At 34.6% G+C, this 23043-nt stretch overlaps 1 protein-coding gene across 1 annotated transcript in view; it reads left to right on the forward strand.

The window, feature by feature from the left end:
- Positions 1–23043, forward strand: part of KMT2E (lysine methyltransferase 2E (inactive)) — a 99815-nt gene that overhangs the window by 18830 nt on the left and 57942 nt on the right. Inside the window, 2 exon segments of the mRNA XM_036862843.1 lie at positions 2905–2977; positions 5961–6145. Of these exon segments, the coding sequence (XP_036718738.1) occupies positions 6075–6145 (71 nt within the window). The 5' untranslated portion in view covers positions 2905–2977; positions 5961–6074.

A 23043-nucleotide genomic window follows, 5' to 3' on the forward strand; every position in this document is an offset into this window, starting at 1 on the left:
GAATGGATTCTAGAATAGATCAGAAATTCTTAATAGTTTACTTGACTTTTACAAGTACAATAGCTGAGAATTGTTCTCCAATACTTTTTTTTTTCTTTTCCGTTACAGTTTATTACAGGATATTGAATATAGTTCCCTGTGCTATGCAGTAGGACCTTGTTGTTTATCTATTTTATGTGTAGTTGGTGTCTGCTAATCCCAAACTCCTAATTTATTCCTCCCCAACCCCCTTTCCCTTTGGTAACCATAAATTTGTTTTTTATGTCTGTGAGTCTGTTTCTGTTTTGTAAATAAGTTCATTTGTATCATGTTTTAGATTCCAGTGATATCGTAAGTGATATCATATGGTCCAATACTCATCTTTTTAAGGACTTTTCCTAAATATTTAATTCCCAGAAATGTTATCTGGTAATCATAGCTAATACTTAACTGAGTGGCACACAGAATCCTTGAAACAATTCAGAAATATGTTCTATGATTATTCCTATTTACAGATGAGGAACTAAGGCTTCAAGAGAATAAGTAACCATTATTAATAGGTGGCAGAGTGTGAAAACTGGAGCATTGCTATTTTGATATTGAATTTAGTACTAGTGGTTGGAATTGTACTAAAATATGGTATGGTGAAACTCTGTGGAACTCTTGTATAGAACCAGAAACTGTGTTTTGAACATTGAATTTTATATATAGGTTTCCATTTTTCATGTAGATCCATCAACATTAATCCTGACTACCAGAAGAAAGATTTTTTAAATAGAGAGTTTATTTGCTATAAAAGATTATAGTGTAAGTTGAATTGGTGAAATTCTTTATCTCTAGGAATGAAATGGTTATCAAAGGGAGACTCAAGTTAAAATTCAACTGGTTAGATAGGTGGTCTTTGCTTAACAAATAGTTCTATATAAGGAATTGAGGATACTTATGTATACATTAGTAATCTCAAATTTGGAGCCTGGTTCCCTTAACTTCTGGGTTGCTTTCAATTCACTAGCAAGGCATCTGTTTGTCCCTGAAAAATAATAGGGAATTTAAATATTTTTATCCTTTGAGTATGTGCTTTGCACTGTCCCTGAAATACTTTAAATGCAAATTTTAGACTTTGAGCCCATGCATCTTTACTTTGTAGTGTTTTAATGCATTGCTGTGGAATGCATGTAGGTTTATTAAGTAGATTAGGTTTCGGGGAGGAGCAAAGTAGATTTTGTTACTGTTTTTTCATTTAGTGTGCCAGAATGAATGCAGTCCAGATGTTCTGCAGTGAAACAATTATGTAGTTATTTAATTTCTCCTCTTTTTGAGAGAGGCAGTTGTCAGTTTTTCCCCCTTAACTGTAAATTCTGGATTTTATTTTATTTATTTTACCAATCATCTGGCAAATTTTAATTTCAGGGAAACTACTGTGTAGGTTCTGGAATCAGACTGTTAGGGTTCAAAACCTGATTCTTCTATTTATTAGCTATGGAACTTTGGACAAGTTTAACTTCTCTGCCTTATCTGTGAAATGGGGTAATAAATGTACCTATGCCATAGGCTCATTGTGAGGATTAAGCATTGTAAGCAGTATTTATTTTATCATCATTATTATTATAACCTCTATTTGGGGACGTTTGAGTATCAGGTAAGTGCTTATAGAGCACTGGCTAATACTAACATTAACCCAGTTAGAGAAATACATAATTCATTCTATTGTCTTATTCTTTTTAGAATCTGATATTTATCTGTCATTTTGATTATCAGGACTAATCTGTTAATGTACTTGTGATTGTAAGATTTAAACTGTAAGATCATCAGCCTAACCTGCCTCCATTTATAGTTGAAGCCCAGAATAGTGAAATGAGTTGACCAAAGTTTCGTAGGTAGTAACTTGGTAATAGATTTTGATTAACTAGTATCCTTTTTTGTTATACCTTAGTCAACAGCTGTAAGTAAAATTAAAATCATAAATGAATAATGAGGGCAGTTTAATTTCTGATTTATAAGAAGAGCTCAGGTATGTGGTACCTCACAATTTCTTTCAAGTTTCTTTGTTTCATTTCTATTAGTAATTCAGCCCCAGATTCACCCGCTAATTCTCTTGTTATAGGTCCAAAATGTAAACATGGATTTAATTTTAAATATTTATTGAGCTCTATGTAAGGTGTTTATTAAGGACTGAAAGGTAATAATAAATGACCCTTTCCTCAAAGAGATTGTTAAATTGGGTTGGGCCCTTTATTTGTAATTTTAGAAAAAAATTTTCCTCATATTTTCATCTTTTCTGCCTTTTGGGTATCATATTTATCTTTTCAGTGGTATTTTTTTGTTTTTTGAACTTCTTAATGTGGTCTTAAAAGCAGCCTCAGTTTTCCAGTTCTTCTGATAAACTGTTTTCTAATTTAATTGCTTTTCCTTCTTGCCTTTTATCTCATTTTTCCTACTTTAGGGTTTTGTTTGGTTTTGTTTTGGTATCAATGCCTTTGCTCTGCTAAATCTGTGGGGTTGTTTTGTTTGTTTGTTTTGGTTTTTGTTTGTTTTGTATTTTTTGTTTTTTGTGTGATTTTTTGGCCATGCCACGAGGCTTGTGGGATCTTAGTTCCCTGACTAGGGATTGAACCCACACCTCAGCAGTGAAAGTGCAGAGTCCTAATCACTGAACCACCAGGGAATTCCCCTAAATCTGTTTTTAATATCGTTTTTTCCCAGTTTCTTTCCAGTTTGATTTGGTATTTAGCATTGTTTCCTTTACTTGTGTTTACATTCATTTGTATAAAAGAGTGAAGAATAAATTTATTTTTTTAAGAATTAGCTGCTGTCTTTATTTGAGTCCCTTTGATTTTAGGTTCCATGTTAGACAGAAGTATCAATACCTATAATTTTATGCCATTTATAAACAGCTCAATACTCCTATGTTCACTTGGTTTCTAGGTCTATTCTGGATAGGAGGTTTTGTGAAGACATTTATTCTTTCTTGGACCTCAGATTTACCAGACATCTCATGGTATTTCCTTTTATATTATTTCTTTAATGGCTGCCATTTATTCTCAATGTATTTTGTATATATTTTACTTGCCAGTTGTATAACCAGTTTTTTGTTCACATGTAAGATATGAAAGCTTTGTGGTAGTTGTTTGTATTGTGTTGAATTGTTTTTCTCTAGTTATGCCTATGTTATAAGCTCACATCTTTTCTGTTTACTACATTGTCTTTCCCTTTCTTTTTTTCTTATTTTTAAAGACCCTAATGAATTTATGCTTTAAGTATCAGCTGGATTTTTGAACAGCGTGAGTTTTCTGGCTATGGAGTTTTTGATATTAATGAATATAGTGAAATATTTGCCACTTTATGGTCTCAGTAGGTATGACCTCTTGCCTTCTGACCTCTTGTGAGTAAATTTGTGAGATCATCTTGTTTGCTGAATCAAACTCAGAGTCTGTGGTTCTGTTACGGATGTGATGATGAGTTGTTATCCTGGGGATGAGCTTCTGTGATTCTAGATGAGAGATGCATTTCTGGAAAAGGTGCCATGTGGTTGTTTTTATAGCGCTTAATTGTATAGGTTGACAACTCATTTGGTTAATGAGGCCAGAACTGCAGTTTCATCCCGGCTGCTTTAATTCATTCACCAGTTCTTTGTAGAGTGCCTTTTATGTTCTACGCACTGTGCAGGATTTGAGAGACAGGCAGTAATCACAAAAATATAAGCCATTGTCTGAAATAGGCTTATGGCAAACTCTTCACTGCTATTTAAAAACAGCTCAAATATAGTGTTTATTAAGGACTGTATATTTATATAAAAATGGGGGACACTATTAAATATGTATTCAAATAAATTGTAGGTTGGAAATATTACTCAGTTACCTAAAAGAATACATAATTATTTGACTTCTGCTTTCTAGTTTCTGCCTCTGGTTTTAAAAAAAACATACAACTAAATATTTAACAACATATACCTAAAATATAAGATTTCCTGTGAGTCAAATGTTAGGATAAGCTGAGCTAAAGAAAACTTCTACCAACTAGATGCTACCAACAGGAGGAAAATTTTTTTTTTTAATTTTAATTGTCTGTTCTTAGGTCCAAGTTTTCAATATTTTAAAGAAATACAGAATAATATAACATTTGATTTATATATTGCTTGCATTTTGTCATTTAGAAATTTTATAATTTTATAGCTTTGTGCAGGTTAATATAGCTTTTTATGACGTAATTCTAAAACAGTCGCAGGTGCAGAAAAAGAGGTAGGGCAATTTTTCCTTTGTCTCACCCTGCTTTAATTGTTTTTAAAGAATGATTTTTTTTTTAAGAGGATGATTTTAATTTGGTGAAAACTGTAAAATCGTAGCAAATAGAGAACCATAATTACATACTTTATTTTCAAAAACTATTAGAAGATTCTCTTTCAATGAGAGCTAAAGAGTTTTTTTTATCTACACAGTTTTTTGGTTATGAAATAAGATCAACTCTTCTTATGTGACTACCACTTATTGATTGCTAAATATGCATAATGTAGTGTATGAAATGCTTTACAGTCATTATTTCATTTTCTTCACAGAAATCATAGGAGGATATATACCCATTTATAAACAAGGAACCTGAGGCTTAGAGTGGTTAAATAACTTGCCTAGCTCACACATCTACTGTTAGAGAGTTAGAGATAGGCTCCAATGCTCATGTTTTTCACTTTTAAGTGCAATTGCCTGTTATTGTATATTTTTGTTGTAACTTGAAATCTAGTAGCTCTCCCCCAGTTTTACATGGTTTAAAAGTAAAGGCTCGTTTTCTTGGATAATTCAAACCACTATTACCTCGTTATTTCCATATTTTGGTATTTTTTTCCCATAAGATATGAGCTCACAGTCTGCATCATCTGTGAAATAGGAATTAACCTGAGTAGATATTCTCAAGCTTACTTGTAAAAATTAAAGATAAATACAAGAATTGCTATTTGAAGAAACACTTCTCTTCAGTATTTCAGGTGTAACATGAGAGGGACAATGTTGACTGTTTCTCTTGTTTATATGGTTATCTCTGTCTGCTTTGTTCCGAGTTGTACTGTATCATTGCTGAAAATATTTCGAGTAGGTATTTCACACGTAGTACATATAGCAGGTGTTAAACAGTGAATTTAGATTAGAAAAATTGATATGGAAGCTGAATATGTTTTTGTTACTATGGTAAGTTTGTTTAAAAATAAGTATTCAAGTATATGACAAGAATATTTAAAAATATTCAAGTATATTTCTCTTCTAATTGCCTGTATTAGGGATCATTAACTCATGGGAGAAAACTGGAGAAATAAACTCCCTCCATATACATGTATTTATGTAGTATGGAAAATGACAACCACTATAAAACAATTGACTTTATTACAAATAAAATAGATTTTTTAAAAAAATATATAAACAATAGAGTAGAATTGGTTCAAATTCTGGTTTTATCTCTTAAACTGAGCAACTTTGGTTATGTTATTTAACCTTAGTTGCTTTTGAATTCCTCGGTGGTAAAATGGAGATCCCTATCTCAGAGTTGTGAGGATTAAATAGACCATCCATGTAAAAGCTTAGTATGGTGCCTAGTCCACAGTAAGTCTCAATATTTGTTAGTTTATTGTTAAATCATTCACTGAACCAAGAAGACTTAGTTTTGGATAGTGCTATAAGAAATTCTGTTTTATCTTTCAAAATGAATAATATTTGTTGGTTCCTCACTAAGCAATATGCCTTAGTAATCCTTCTTTTGGCATCCTAAATTCATTCCCTAAGGAAGATTATGATTCAGAAACTTTTCTTTTGATCATAATCTCATAATTTAATTCCAGAAAAATAAACAAAATAGAGACTCCTTGAGCAAATTCCAGTTGGTATTGATATTTTAATAAAGAATGCTTTCTTCATGTATTTTACTTACCTTTGTTATAGGTTGACTGTTGTTGGGAATATGAAGATGATTCTTAACTTTTGGTTCCCTTTTCTTTTAAACAGGGTTTGTGGATGCACTTAGATGTTTGCAATGAGCACTGTGGCTGGCATGCCCCAGTGTTTTGGATACCAATGCATAGGACTCCATAGTAATCGAATTTACCAGAGGCGAACGTCATGAGCATAGTGATCCCATTGGGGGTTGATACAGCAGAAACGTCATACTTGGAAATGGCTGCAGGCTCAGAGTAAGTATTTAAATTAAAGGTATTTTGGATAGGGAAGGGCAAAATATTTCATGTAATTATTTTAGCACAACCAAGCAGTGCTTGATTTGCATTTATATTTTTTCTCATTTTAGACTCTTGGCTAAAATAAAATGTCAGAAGTTTAAAGGCAAAAATTCCTTTAACTAAAATTACTTTGTAAATAACTTTTGAGCCAAAATGCTCTATCTTTTTCAGATTTTTTTTGTCTTTTCCATTTGCTAATTGTTGACATCAAGAGTCAAGGTAACAGGTTATTGTTTTTTTAAATTGTAAGATCTTTCATGTTTATATTGGAAAATTAATTTGGTTTTAAATTTGAATCTTTAAAAAATTGTAATATCCGTTTAAACACAGTAATTACTTCGTTTTTTAAAAAGTTGAGTTGAAAAATAAAATTCAGGCCATTTTTAAGTAAGAAAAAGGGAGTATTTCCTTCTAGATGTGTACTTTGCCACTTTTTGCTTTTATGGGAGCCATTTCTGAGGGATTCAGTGAAAGGTTCTTCCTTGCCTCTAACTCTTTGGTCTTGGCAGTTGTGTGGATAGATTTCATTTTATTTTGATCTTGAAAGACCACTACATTAACACTAAGTTATTGCTGTGAAAATTGATTGTTTTTGAAAATTGCAAGGGGTTCATGTGACAGTGTTGGAATCTAAAGGATGGAAAGATGCATATGTTTGCTCTCGGATTCAATATGTAGTTGTATTGTGCTAAACGGGTTGCTCATTGACCAGAAAGCTGAATTCAAGTTAAAAAAGAAAACAAACAAATTTATTTATTTTTGAGCTCCTAAAACTGGTATGTAGAAAGGACAAAAATTGCAGTTAATATTCTCCTTTGGCTGGCATTTCAAATGGTCTAGAAGTGTTTTCACCACTCCTGCTTCTGCCACTGAGAAAGACTCAGGGATGCTCTCTAGTATTCCTGTAATATGCTACATAGTCCATTTAACTATATGATTATTATAATAACAGTTTTTAAAAGTCATTTTTTTTACACTGTGTGTTATTTTTGTTGTAAAATAATAGATTCCCAAACATGGCACTCTTATGACAGTTGATTGACATTCATTCTGCCCAGGTAGTGACACTACTAAGGAAGGAAAGAACCTGGAAGCAGGGCTTGACAGGCAAGAGGTTCCCAGGCTAAAGTACTAGTTTTTCTTAATGTATAGCATCTGATAGATGCAAATCTATATCTGATGATAGTTATAGGCGTTTATTGGTAATAATCAAAGATTCTTTGCTTCCTAAAAATATTCGCCTTGACAGTCTTTTTTTAAATTGGCCTCTTAAGCACTGAATACAAGATGTAATTTATGAAATATTATTTATATACCAGATAGGAATTAGTCCAGTATACAATGTGAGATACAGCTTTGCCTTGTTTGCATGTTTAGTATGTGTACTGTAAGGTAATTCACAAACAAAATGAAAGCCACATATCAATTATGCAGTTAAAAGAGAATGAATAATATATTGAAAGAGGGCAGTGTAGGGGATTGCTTTCTGCCTATGTTCTTTATTAAATTCATTTATAGAGCATGTATAGAAAAATTATGATTTATATTGTGGAGCCAAATCTTTCCTAATACAAATGTGGCCATTTTTATTATGAGAAAATGATCAGTTTGTAGGTAATTACAGAATGACGATTTTTTAAAGAACATTTCTGTTTTAGGAAATTAGTTTTTTCTATTCCACATACAAGTGTCTATGTCCTTTGGGCATAGTATCCTCTACTCAGTGGACACAGAAAGGATAGCTAGTACCAGTTTCTGTTATGTGACAACTATCAGAATTTTTGTGGTTTAATTTTCAGACTTAAAAACTTTTCTCTCTATGTATATATAAATATATAAAACCTGGAAGCTTAAAAAGATCCTTAAATCACATCACCCCACCACCCATTCCCACAGATACATAAAGCTTTTGGAGCTGTTTTCATAAGAAATGTTGATGTAATTAACATGTTGCTTCCTTTTTATTTCAAATAAGTAATCAGAAGATACTATAGTTGTGTTGATGCAGGATCCTGTGAAGCTACATAATTATTTCAAAATGTTTTTTAAAAAGAGAGAGAATTACATTTTATTACACTCATGTGGCTATATAATGTTATTAATTATATGTTATATTTTTTTAAATATTGTACTGCTAAATTATAATATATCACTAATAAACTAATATAAAGTTTAGGAGGTACTTGATGATTGCTTATTGAGTGAATTAGTGTACTAGACCAAATTTATGCTCACTTCTAAGGCTGTAAAGGGGAATTTATTTGATCACTTAATGTTCATCTAGTCTGAGTTCATCTAGATAGAGTTCATGCTATCTGTAGCATTTTATAGATAGGAAATTGAAGGTCTGGTTCAGGATCTATGAAGAATGGGTTTGCTAAGCTCTAGTCTGGTATTTTCATACTCAGTGATGTTTGCTGTTGGATTATTGTGTCTCTAAAATAAGACTCATTATTCCCATCAAGTCCAGCTTCTTTGTTACATATTTCTTTTCCTCTCATTACTAAGTTTTAAAAAATCTTGGGTTTGTTTTACGTTTCCTGCAGAGTTAGGGATCTTGTATTTTGCTATTTTCTGTTCCCTATTACCTTGCCAAGAGTTGGTTTTACACCTCCAGTGCCTCTCAGTTCAAACTAGCCGCATTTCAGGTGTTCAGTAGCACATGTCTAGAGGCTGCTGTATTGGATAGAGAAGTTCTAGACCAAATAACAAAGTATAGGCTCTCAGAAGAGAAAAGAACAATGAAGCCTAGGCTAGTTATAAAAATTCTAAGTGAGATCATAATGATCTGTTTCTTTCTGAATAAGAAAGATAAAGACGTACGTATGAGGTGTAGATATTATTTTCAAATTATAGGTGAGGAAACTGAAGTCACAGAGCAGTTAAGTGGCAGAGGCAGAACTTATTGATGTGTTGATTTTAGGCTTATTTCTATTATAGCTCCTTTTCTAATACTGTTACAAAAAATGATATCTATATAACAGCTGATTTATTTTGATATATGGTTCATGTAAGTAGTAGCTTTAGTTTTAGGAGTAGTAAATTCAGTATAATATATGATTGCATGTAACAAAGGTATTCTCATCAGGTCTCTGCTCAAAGATAAGAAATATGAAAGAAAACCTAGACTCCATTACCACTAGATGGATAGGAAAGTGAGCCAGAGTACAGCCATTTATTAGAATTGTGTGTTTTTTATCCTAATTGGTAGAAATTGACCTATTCTGTTGCTTCTTACCTATTTTACATCTGACATTCCATCTGAATTACTAAATTGGTTAAAGAAGCAAAGATGAGAAACCCTTCTGGAGCTGGGAAGTGGGAAGAGGTATAAATGGGGAGTGTTAAATTTATTCTTTCCTAGCCTTTTTAAAAAAGAAGAGCCAAATTACTTTTTCCTCTCAGAGACTGGGAACATAATTGGTAACATTGTACTCCTTTTAACATTATTATTACTACCAAATATTCCTTTAGAAGTCTTTATAATGAGCTTTTATATAACTATGTGTATTTTTGGATGAGGTAGACAAATTAGTAAATGTGACATATCTAAGTTATAGGTGAATTATTTTGGAGGAGGGCTTTTAGTACTATGCCTGGCAATACAGTAAATGCCTCTTTGTTGACTTGAAAGTACTAAAAAGAGATATCTGGGTTTTCAGTTTTGTTCTGCCACTAACATACTTAATTATGATAGACTTAAGCCACTTAATTATGGTAGGCTTTTGTATCTTCATTTGAAAAACAGGGCTTGGATTGAAGTATTAATGTGACTCTTTTTGACTCCAAATTTCTGAGATTCAGTACATTTTTACTATATATTTTGTTTATAGTATTTGATATTAAGTTATTTCAGAGTCACTAGAGCCACCTGCTGACAGAATTGATTAATTTGTTGAAGTGTTTGGTTGCTTTTAGTCTGAATTTCTGTAATTGAAGATACTAAAATGTTTTGTGTGTAATGAAATGTTTTCAATAGCTTTTTACTTGTTCATGTTCCACTAGTACTTAACATTTCTGCTTATGATTTCTTTACACTTAATCTACTATCAAGAAACTAATACTTTCCGCTGCTCTTAAAGTGTTGATTTGCTTATCCTAATTTGGAAGTGCTTTCATTTAAATGTGATTTTGTTTTAATATTCAAAAGCCTATTTTAAAGTACTGTCTTAGCATTGTTTAGAACGGTTCTTAGAATGACGTTGAATTTCTCATTTGCTTTATACTTAATAATAAACACATTTTTTCGCTAATTTTTTTTCCCACTTGTGATACCGATTACAGAGCTCACTGCATTCATAGAGTTGTCTGTAACATAGTGTGTAATACCTCTTCATAACCCCAGCAAAAAGTTGGGCAGGTATTATTCCCATTTTACAAAAGAAATGCAGCTCAAGGAGATTAACAGACTTAATTAACTAAGGCCATAGTTAATAAAAAAGGCCATGGTTAATAAAAAATAAGAGAGTTAAACCCAAGGCTGCTTGGCTCCAGATCCGTTTTGCCACATAGATCCAAAGAGCTAAGTTTTCTTAACGGATGCGTTAAATGAAGTAAAATGCCACATGTGATAAACTGAGGACAATTGTCACACCAAACCTCTCCATTTAAAAAAATTTCTTGTATACTGTTGTAGTTTGTGTAATTTTAATATCTCTTTAGAAAGTAACAGGTTATAGCAAGAATGATAGACATGTTTTGATCCCAGATCTGAAGGAGCGTACTGAGAACTCATGGAGCTCTTTCACGTTCATTACTATAACAATTAGGGAGCCAGTCTATCCGTGTGCAGTTACTGATACCCAGGTGTCTGTTGTTGAATGCTTTAACATTAAAAGGAAAATTAGAGGTTTCACCTAAAACAGTGGTATAAGCTTCTCATTAAAATCCAACTATATTTTGTAGGTTTATACAGGGAAGAAATTAAATTTTTGATGAGGAAGAAGGAAGTCATAAAAGTCCAATTTCAGGAGGAATCAGAGCTCATTTTGATCAATCATTCTAACCTGTTCCTTTTCTGTAAATGCCTCTCTTAATTTAATGATTGGCTTTTCTCTCTTTTTAGATCTTCAGTTCACCTGACTACTTAAACGTCTGCACTAAAATGTATAATGAATGATGATTTTTGATGGCTTTTTAAAGAATAAGGGTATTTTGATATAAACAAGGTTTTAAATTTGTAAAGTGGTTCCAGGGAAATGTGGCAACATCAGTTAGATTACTGTAAACAAAATGGTAGTTGGTCTGCTTTCTGAGTTTTCAACAGTAATCTAGAACTGTAACATATTTGAAAATAGCCTATTTTCATTTTTATGAATGAAAATATTTCATAAATAATTTCAACTTTAATGACCAAAATTGTTCTCCATATTTGTAAAGTTTGTGAAGTAATGACAATTAAAGTGACATAGATTCAGAATTACCAGAAATCAGGCTTTGTGTAACTCTAATAAAATGACACATAGTACTATTTTGTAATACAGAAATGAGGTAAAGCTGTTTACCTCATTAGGTCATTAATCCATAGGCATAAATAGCACTCTGGTAAATTTCACAGGAATAGTGGGGATAATGCAGTTTGGTGGGAGAAGTACTAGACCAACATAAGAGATATGGGCTTTGGTAATTTCTTTGCTATTATAAAGCCATGTGACTTAGAATTAAGACTTCATTTTATAAATGTGGAAACTGAGACCCAGCGTGATTATGTGGCATGTCCCATGGATACACAGTGACTTAATAATAAATTAGGGCTTGGATCTAGAGTTTGTGGCACTTAGATCAGTCATCTCCCGGTCTGTAAAACTGGAGGTTGGACAATGTGATGTTTAAAATACCTTCTAGAACAGTGCCTGAACATCACTTTAGAGCAGCAGATACTCTGTTTCCCTGAACAGTACCTGTCCTACTGCACTCTGTGCCACACCAAGCAGGACTCAGCAGCTGATCCTCAACCCCTAGCTTCATGACAGCATTGTCTGGGGGTCCAGGAACTGCCCTCCACATTATGCCTGTCTAGACTCAGCAGGAGCAGATCTGCTACCACTAATTCTAGGCCAGAACAAAACTACTTCCAATCTGAGGGAAAGAAACCATATCCTGACACTCCCTTGGGGCCGTATGCAGACGAGCCCTACTATATCTTTGTTCTATCTGCTCTACTAACCAAGTCTTAGCAACAGCCTTTTACCTTTTCCAAGACCCCAGTATCACCTCACGTGGTCAGAGGTAGGTTCTGAGAGTGGCTAATTCAGATTAAGTCTTGACCTTTTGTCAGTATCATCTGTGCCTCTCATTCCTGTAATTCCTTGTGCACTGTCTAAATTGTAGGCCCATTCAGATGCTTGAATCTTTGCATCGTTCACCCTTTTATTAATTCTTCCACTTGCTCCATACAAATCGGCTTTTACTTTGACCATGCTACTGGCATACTGAAGCTAATGCATGGTTTTCAGGCCTCATATTGCTTGCTCTCTCAGCAGGATTTGATGCTACTGATTCTCTGTACCTTTGGCTTTAGTGAAACTATCCTTTTGTGGTTTCCTTTCTTTCTTTCTTTTTCTTAAACTGTAGTAAAATATACATAACATAAAACTTACCATTTTAACCATTTTTAAGTTTACAGTTTGGTGGCATAAAGTACATGAAGTACATTCACAGTGTTACCACAGTGTCCAGGCAAGAGATGACAAGGGCTTGGACTAGGAAAATGGTAGAAATGGAGAGAAGTGTACTGATTCTAAATGTATATTGGAAGGAGACACAGGATCGACCATAGAATTAGTGTAGAGGGTGAGGGCAAAGGAGCAATCAAGAATGACACGTTAGGGTTTTGGATTAAGCAACTGGATGGAGATAGAGTTGTTTAAAGAAAAAGATGAGCCTGGGGAAAAAAGAAAACATCTGTGGGCAGAAGATCAAGCAAAAACGGAGAAAGAGTGGCCAGTTAAGTGTGGTACCCAGAAAGCCGGCAGAGTTAAATCTTTTTAGGAGAAGGGAATGGTTATTTACATCAAATGCTGAAAAGTGTATGTAAATTACGATTACCAATTGGTTTGACAACATGGGTAAAGTGCTGTTGTGCAGCCTGGTGTTGAGCACAAACAACTCTTTCAAGTAGTTTTCTCTAAAGAGGAACAGAGAAATAGAATGATAAATAAAAGGGGGCAGGCATTTTAAATGGAATAATAAATAAGACAGGAATGATCTAACATAGAGGGAGACTGAAGATACAGGAGACATGGGATAATAACTGCAGGCAAGAGTAAAGTGTAAAGATGTTGAAAAGGCAAGAAGGGATGAGAACCAGAGGGCAAGTGGAAGAATAGGACTGTAATAAAAACATTAATAAAACATTAATAAAATAAAAAACATTTTTCCATTTTACAAGAGAAAAACAGAATTTGAATATAAATACAAGATTTTAGATAATGGAGTTGTGCTCCCAGTACCTAAAACAGTAGCTGGTATATAATAAACCCTCAATAAATATTTACTAATAAATTAATAAGAAATTCCTATTGAGTTCTTGTTACATTTTCAAAGAAAGTTATACCACTGAACTAGTAGTACTTGCTTTAGCCATTGAAATTAGAGAAAAAGGGTACTCTTTATTACAGTCAATTCTTTCCCAGAATTTGCGCTCTCTAAACAAGCAGTTGGCGAACTAGGATCCCTGAGCCAAATCCAGCCTGCTGCCTGACTTTTGTGAATTAAGTTTTATTAGAACTCAGTCATGGGGCTTCCCTGGTGGCTCAGTGGTTAAGAATCCGCCTGCCAATGCAGGGGACACGGGTTCGATCCCTCGTCCGGGAAGATCCCACATGCCGCAGAGCAGCTAAGCCCGTGCACCACAACTACTGAGCCTGCGCTCTAGAGCCCGCGAACCACAACTACTGAAGCCAGCGAGCCACAACTACTGAAGCCCGCGTGCCTGGAGGCTGTGCTCCGCCACAAGAGAAGCCACCGCAATGAGAAGCCTGCGTGCAGCAACAAAGACCCAATGCAGTCATAAATAAACAAACAAACAAAACTCAGTCATGGACTTCCCTGGTGGCGCAGTGGTTAAGAATCTGCATAAATAAATAAATTAATTTATTTAAAAAGAAAAAAAAACTCAGTCATGGACTTCCCTGGTGGCGCAGTGGTTAAGAATCCGCATAAATAAATAAATTAATTAATTTTAAAAAACCAAACAAAACAAAACTCAGTCATGGACTTCCCTGGTGGCGCAGTGGTTAAGAATCCGCCTGCCAATGCAGGGGACACGAGTTCGAGCCCTGGTCTGGGAAGATCCCATATGCTGTGGAGCAACTAAGCCCATGTGCCACAACTACTTAGCCTGCGCTCTAGAGCCCACAGGCCACATCTACTGAGCCCACTCACCACAACTACTGAAGCCCGCATGCCTAGAGCCTGTGCTGTGCAACAAGAGAAGCCACTGCTATGAGAAGCCCGCACACCGCAACAAAGAGTAGCCCCCGCTCACTGCAACTAGAGAAAGTCCGCACGCAACAAAGACCCATCGCAGGCAAAAATAAATAAAAAATAAATAAATTTATTTTAAAAAAGTCATGCCCAATTATTTACATATGTTTTCTGGCTTTCCAGGTACAATAGAGCTGAGTAGTTGCAACAGAAACCATGTTGTTCCAAGCCTTAAAATATATTTACTCTCTGGTCCTTTACAGAAAAGGTTTGCTGGCCCCAGCTCTAAATTTAAGTTTAAATTCCAAAATCTGGGACGTGAGAAAGGATTTTCTACAACAAACATGTACTTTATAGTCATGACACATCTAAATTAAGAGGTCTAGTAATGTGGAGAGCTATTTGGGTGGAGCTAATGAGATAGAATTAGGTTAAGGCTGATTTGGAAGTCATGCACACTTAGGAAATGGTGAAAGCTACAGTACTAGTGGATTAAACCTCCAGTACAGTTTACAAAGTACAGACACCTAGAAAACAAAAATATTTAAGAAACAGGAGAAGAAACATTTAAAAAGGAGATTAAGGCATGGAAAGAAAACCAGATGGAAAACAGTTTGGTGGTTTCTCAAAATGTTAAACATAGAATTACCTTATGACCCAGGAATTCTACTCCTAAGTATATACCCAAAAGAACTGAAATCAAGGGCTCAAAACAGGTACTTGAATACCAATATTCATAACAGCATTACTCATAATAGCCAAAAGGTGGAAGCATCCCAAGTGTCCATCAACAGATGAATGGATAAACAAAATGTGGTACATCTATACAGTGGAATATTATTCAGCCATAAAAGGAACAGAATTCTGAAACATGCTACAAATGGATGAACCCTGAAAACATTACACTAAGTAAGCCAGACACAAAAGGATAAATATTTTATAATTCCATTTATATAAAGTGTCTAGAATGGGCAAATAGAGACAGACAGTAAAATAGAGGTTACCAGGTGCTTGGGCCTGGAGGAGGTAAGAGGTTTAATGAGTACAAAGCGTCTGGGAGGATGAAAAAGTTTGGAAGCAGACAGTAGTAAGTCATGAATCATATGGCTTGAAGGTCTCTTGGTTAACCCCAAAGCTTATTATACACAAATGATTGTTGAATGCTCATATCTTAGCTAATTCTATTTCATTTGTTTAGGAGAGGTAGAACTAAAGCTACAAATTTTTTTACAGCCTCTTCGTGGTAGATAGATATACAGGACTATAGAACTGAACAAAATGTCCCTTATATGTTAAAAAAAAAAAAAAAGTCTTAAACAGCTAGTGTGATTTCAATGAGTTGAATGCTGTAGTTCTTTAAAGTAACAGTTCTGGTTAGTGCCTATTTCAGGAAGGTGGAAAATACTAAAAGGCATTAGGAAACTAGCAGAATTAAAATAGTGACAAGAGGGAAATTGAAATTTACTACATTATTTGAGTGACTGAGTACTCACCATGATAGAAAATATTAGGACAGAATGTATCAATAGAAGTAGGAAGGATATAAAGTTCTCCAGTATAAGATTTTTAACCAGTGATGGTATTTTAACTAGGAAATTTTTAATCATATTGTCTTTAACCGAGGAAGGCTTAAATTTCCAGATCATATGGTTAAGAGGAGGAGTTTAAAATATAATTGTATTTTCTCAACTTTAGAGTCTATGTAAAGGTCTCGTTTTGGAAGCTCGTTAGTAATGTGCTATAGATCAAAAACAGGCCCTTGAAGCTGACTCAAGCTTTGTGTGGCGAAACAGCCAAGTGAAAAGTTTCTTTCAGAATTCAGAGCTGTCTTAAACGGAAAAGTCGACTCAAAGAAGTTTGGCATGACGTGTAACAACTAGAAATTAAGTGGATGAAAAGATAATTTGATGTGTATTTGGCAAATGACACCAAGTTTAGTAAGATTTTAAAACACATTATAAGAAGGAAGCCTGCTAGAGAATTAATGGAAACTTCTTGTTGGTGGTGTAATTGATAGATCCAGGGATTATCAAGAGTTAAGTCTTCTTTCAGTAATAAAATATTTTAAAGTCATTTATTTCCACATTGTCATTGAAAGTAGCTAAGTTTCAAATGAATCTAACAGTGGTTAATGTGCCGTGTTCTGTACCTAACAAAAAATTAATGTAGGTAAATCATCAAGGTGGGTTGGTCCTGTACTTAGTATTGAAGGAATTCAAGAATAAAATTGCAGAATTATTAGTTATAATAGCAAGTTGCATAGTTTCATATCCCTTTCTTCAATAAAAAGGTTACCAGTTTGGACCCTGGGCACCCTACACTCATGAGGATCACTTTGAAACTAGACAGGGTACTACATGTTTTTCAGTGAAGCAAAGAACTGAGCAAAGGTAACTTATCAGTTACCTTGGAGAGGTAGCACTTTTTACATGTTCTCATCAGGTTCAGAGCTTCTAAACCTACTGAATCTGGGAGAACTATTCACAGATTGCTCAACCTCACATTTGAAGCCCTCAGCTTTATTTTGCCATGCTGCTGCGCTGATCTTTCCTGTGGGAGAAACAAACCATTAAGTGGCTCTGTATAGTTTTTCAGGATAAAGATCATATTCCTTAGCTGGATACCCAAGGTACTTCTTGAACTGTTCCTTGCCTGACTTATCTGCCCTCATCTCTGGCCCCTTCTCTATACCTTTAACTCTTTCTGCTCTGAATTTTAGCAGTTCTTTTTAATCTGTGCTTTCTAAACTACAGTGAATGTAGATTGAGGTGCTTATTACAATATAGATTTGTGAGCCTGACCTTTAAAATTTTTGATTCATTTGGTTAAGTAGAGTTGTAAGAAATTGTAACATGCACTACTGATGAGTGTGATGCTGGTGGTCTGTTGATCATGCTTAGAGAAACATGCTTAAACACTTCTTGCTGTTGATATCTCTGATTCCATGTGTGCCTTCTGTCTGGAACATCTCCTCCATCTCTTCCACCTCTATTTCTTGGGCTTGTTAACTTATTCTTTAAAACTTACTTAAACTATTATGAATTATTATGAATGGCCCCTGTGTGTGCCTCTTTTGGCACTATTGTAATCATAGAGGTACTTGTTTGTCTTCCCCATACATCAGTTTCTTGAGAAGGGCCGCTGTTACTTCTTTATTTTTTGATTTCCAGCATCTCAGTCTCTTCTACTTAGTGTGTGCTCAGATGTTTATTGAGTGAGTGAAAACTGTATTATCATAAGTTCCTTGAAGGCAGAGACAATGTCTTATCTTTATAACTCTCATAGTCCCTGGCAAACATTAGGCCCTCAGTATTTGTTTAATCAGTGCTATTCAAACTGAGGTCTGTGGTTGTAATCCCTAGGGAGCTCTGTGAGCTCTCTGAAATTTTAAAATTTTGCTATATTAATTTTTATTTTTTATTTATTTATTTATTTTTGCTATATTAATTTTGAGCTAGGAAAAGAGAGTATGTTTAGAATCATTCTGGTTGTCTACCACTTAATACCAAATATTGCCATGAGATTTCAGTGCAAGGGCTTGAATTTGTGTTCGATGGTGTTGGTACACAGATCACTTAAAGATCTAGTTTAATGTAATCTTTTTCTAAATCCAAATCTACAAAGAAAAATCCCCCTCCTTCTATTATGGGGATTTGTGTATTTAATTTTGAGAAAATAAAATTTCAGCTAAATAAATATACACTGTCTTGAAGTCTAACTGACCTGTCCATACTCCTTAAAGAGTCTACAGGCCATTTTTCCTACCTTTTGCATATGCATGAGATATCGTCTTTCTCCATCATTACTGCTTTTTTTAAAATTAAATTTTTTCAATAGAAGATCTACCTCATTTAACATTCAAATGTTGAAATTCCTGCATATCCCTCAGAAGCATTCTCACATCTAATGAAATCTCATGATGTCACTCCTTATCTTTCCTGTTACTCAGGTAGACACGTCCTTCTCTTGAACCCTGCAGAATCTGGAGCCTAGAACGTTGACCTTTTGCAACTCCTACAAGGAGGTCTTTTTAGGTTCAACTAAACATTCAGACTTAAAAGACTATAGTACGCCATACTTGGCATTAGTCTACATGGTAAATAGGATAGGAGCCATAGGTTGTCAGAGGTTAGCATCAAGTGTTCCTCTCTGTGTGAGTCTATGAAAGAGTACAGTCAGCCATCCAGGAGTTATTTTCTTGGGTTCTCAGGTGACTGGTCAGGGACAAGGAGTTAAGATCCACATTGGGCAGATGTGAAGGTGTTCCCTAATTTAGAAGCCCCATGCACCTCAGAAGCCAATATTTCTTGTAACAAGCATAGGCAGAACTTCCAGGAGTCACTGCATCTTGGGGAAGTTCACATCTGTGGCCTCCTCATCAAGTATTTATAATTTTCCCAGTCCAGATACAATTAATTTACCAACCAAGGATCATTTTTATTAATGTACCTAGCAATATAGCAAATTAGCTATCAGGTTTGCAGGGGAACAGAGGCAGAAAGTTGATGAAAGATCAAGGTCTCATGCGTAAGAGGAAAGAGTTTTTTTTAAGCATTTACCCATACCTTTCTTAGGGCATTACCCTATTTTTGCCTTGTATGGGGGTTTTTGTATACCTGTCTCTTTTTGCTAACCCTGCCATTCCTTCCACGATCGGAAACTCTGAGGAGAGGGGTGTGAGTAGGTTTTATATATCTTTCTATCCTGTCTAGAATCTAACAAGTTACTTTACGTATTGAACATCATCATAGAACTATTTGTTGAATTACAGTTTGTGTGCTCCTTTGATTGTAAGGTAAATACACACAAGAAAAACCCAGAAAAATTCTATAAGTGGGATTTATCATAGATTTATAGATCAGTAGATCTGTAATTCTGTAGATCTATAGATCAATAGATTTATCTCTATTTATCATAGATGGAAACAAAGTATAGGAATAAACTTTCTGGATGGAGTGGCCTAAACTGTGGTGTCCTCCTCCAGCATTATTAGGGTTGCTCTGTTTTAATGTCTATATGACTTCTTTGGAATAGGGACTGTATAATGCATCTCCAGATTCATTCTTTCATGTACAGAAAGCTTATGTTAATGGTGATAAGATATAGATTTGAGAAGACTGTGAGTCAGCAGAAAATGGCAGATGCTTCACTATAAGCAGGGACAGAAATAGCAATACTAAGATAAGATCATTTCTTGACTTTGTATAGTAAACTGTGTCAAGAGAGTCCAGCAAAGTGATGATCATCATGAGATTATCATCTCTTTGTACAGGGTATATTATACTCATGGCTGTCGTACCCTGCCTTTCTGTCTGCCACATGTTATTGAAGAAATAAATGGATCTGAGGAAACATAAATGATCACCAGGGCTTAAGGGGCATGTTATGAAGATTGTTCATAAGTTTGAGACCTGTGTATTGAGAAACATGAGAGTTCAGTGGAGGTAGGAGTGAACCTATCTGTGTGGATAGGTTCTTAGTCACTTAACATAAAACATAAAAACTAGGGGGTGCCTTTAAGAGTTTTAAAGAGAGGAATAAAATAAAGTATTCCCATACAAAATTTTTGAATAAAATAGTCACTTCTCTTTAAGGAGCTCGCATACTGCTCCTTGGTTTAACATGTTGGATACTCTTTTCTTTTCTTTTTTTTTTTTTTATGGCCGCGCCCTGTGGCATATGGTATCTTAGTTCCTTGACCAGGAATTGAACCTGCACTCCCTGCATTGGAAGCACGGAGTCTTAACCACTGGATTGCCAGGGAAGTCCCAACATGTTGGATATTAGATTGTGTGAAAAATGTATCTAATATATTATATCAGGTTGTGTTAATCTACATAAACCTTACATATGTATATTAAGTATTCCACGAAAATTAGCTTCATTTTTCATTGACATGCTTAAGGCTTAACATACCTCTATATAGCTCTTTTAAAAACCTTTTAAACCAAAAACTTTAGAAATATTCATTTTAAAACAGTCTAAACATTTAAAAAATCTCTGCTGCCAGTGATAGTGATTCCTTGCTTATTAGCTTTTGTGTTGAAATTAGGAATGTTTTAAGCAGTGATTGGAATTAAAACTAGAACATTAATCTCATTCTGTTGTTACACCATTTTCTATTTCCTATTTTGTTTGTGGTAAATAACCTTTACTATAGTAATTGGTCCTTGCCTCCTGGAGCGTATAATGTCATTAAAAGAGATAAGGAAAGTAAGTATGGAAAAGTGATGTATGTATATTGCTTTGTGTGTTCATGTTAGATTAGTAATACGTATGTGTATATGTGTGTGTGTGTGTGTGTGTGTATATATATATATATATATATATACACACACACACACACACACACACACAGTGTAGCAATAAAACATTTTGCTGGTTAATGTTCTGAATCACCAACCTAGAATTTTAAAACTTTATTATATCAATATTACATGTTCATGATTACTAATTACATTTCTTGGTATAAAGTTTAGTCTTTTGCTCTGTAAAAAACTGTGGTGTATATGGACTCAACTCTAAGAAAATATGTATTAAAAATCTGCTTTACAAAAGGATAGCAAAGGCACTTATTTCAATCTAATTTAGGGAGTTATGGGACTGTACTTTAAAAATAAACTTTATGGGGCTTCCCTGGTGGCGCAGTGATTAAGAATCCGCCTGCCAATGAAGGGACCTGTGTTCGATCTCTGGTCCGGGAAGATCCCACATTCTGCGGAGCAGGTAAGCCTGTGCGCCACAACTACTGAGCCTGTGCTCTAGAGCCCTCATGCCACAACTACAGAGCCTGCGTGCTGCAACTACTGAAGCCCGCGCGCCTAGAGCCCGTGCTCCGCAACAAGAGAAGCCACCGCAATGAGAAGCCCGCGCACCACAACGAAGAGTAGCCCCCGCTCGCAGCAAGTAGAGAAAGCCTGCGAGCAGCAGCAAAGACCCAACGCAGCCAAAAATAAAAATAAAATAAATAAATTTATTAAATAAATAAAAATAAACTTTATAAGGACTTTAGCACATATTTAGAGCTCAATAAATATTTACTAAGTGATTTAAATATCAGTAAGGTTTTGATACCTTGCAAATTTAGTGATTTATTTAAAATAGGTCTAGTTAAACTTACACTTAGAACTTTACTGGAATTGAATTATTGTGGATTTAAGGTTTTAAAATAATTTAAAAGCAACTTCAGACTGAATATTCATAGTTAGATTGAGAGGCATTTCTGAATACTTGAGTATGTTACATATTTATAATACATTACAGTTGAGAAAAATACATTTTCACATCCTCTGTGTCATTTGAGTTTCATCCATATTTCTGGGGACAGGGTGAAGCAGGTAATTTTATCCCCACTTTACAAATAAAAAACTCAGGTTCAGGAAGGTGCATACTGTACCTGTACCCATTTAATGGCCAGCATTAGACGTGTAAGTCCCAATTCCATGTTCTTCCTACTGGATAAAACTTGTTAATTTTGATGGAGTTTGGGAGAGAAAATAATAAATGCATATGGGAAGATGGTTGACAGCATATGAAAATATACATGAAAAGGAATAAATTAACAGTACAGCAAATAAGTGCTATAGGAATCTGTAGGATTTATAAAATTACGAGTTGAAGCAGTCACAAACGTGCTCCTTAAGGAGTACCTGAAGTGAGTCTTGAGGACTGTGTTGAAATTAAGAAGTAAGGGTTAAGAGAGATTCCCCAGATAGAGGCTTAGAAATAGATGGCGAGGACGTCTTCCTGAGTTGGGAGGAAGTATACCATTCTTATAGTTACCTATTTTATATAGGACAGTATATGTAAGATAAAAGGCTTGGGGAACTTCAAAAAAAGAAAAGAAAAACCTTTTTAGTAGGGAAATACAAAAATATGTACAGTAGTAGGGAGAATAGTATAATAACCTCAGGTGGCCATTACTCAGCTTCAGCAGTATTCAAAGTTTTGCCAGTCTTGTTTCATGTATCCCATAGTTTTGAAGATTTTTAAAGCATATCCCCACATCAGTTTAACTATGTATACTTCAGTATGTATCACTAACACAGAAGGACTTTTTTTTAAAACCACAATACTATTATCTCATATAGCAAAATTAATACTTAATATAAAATACCAAGTTCATCTTCAGATTTCTTTCACTTGTCTCAAAACTGTCTTTCTGTAATTGGCGTGTTCAAATTGGCTCCAGACAAGATCCACACATTGTATTTGATTGAAATGTCTCTTGAATCGAATCATTTTTTTATCTGGAACAACCCTTTAAATTGTGTTTTTCCTCATACTGTATAAGAAACTGGATCATTTGGCCTGCGGAAGTTTCAGTATTCTGTATTTGGCTCTTTTCTTCCTTTTGGCATCATGTAATATTCCACTTTCCCCATATTTCTGATAAACTGATATTTAGATAAAGAGATGTGATTAGC

Source organism: Balaenoptera musculus, chromosome 9 (genome assembly GCF_009873245.2).
Source record: "Balaenoptera musculus isolate JJ_BM4_2016_0621 chromosome 9, mBalMus1.pri.v3, whole genome shotgun sequence".
NCBI lineage: Eukaryota > Metazoa > Chordata > Mammalia > Artiodactyla > Balaenopteridae > Balaenoptera > Balaenoptera musculus.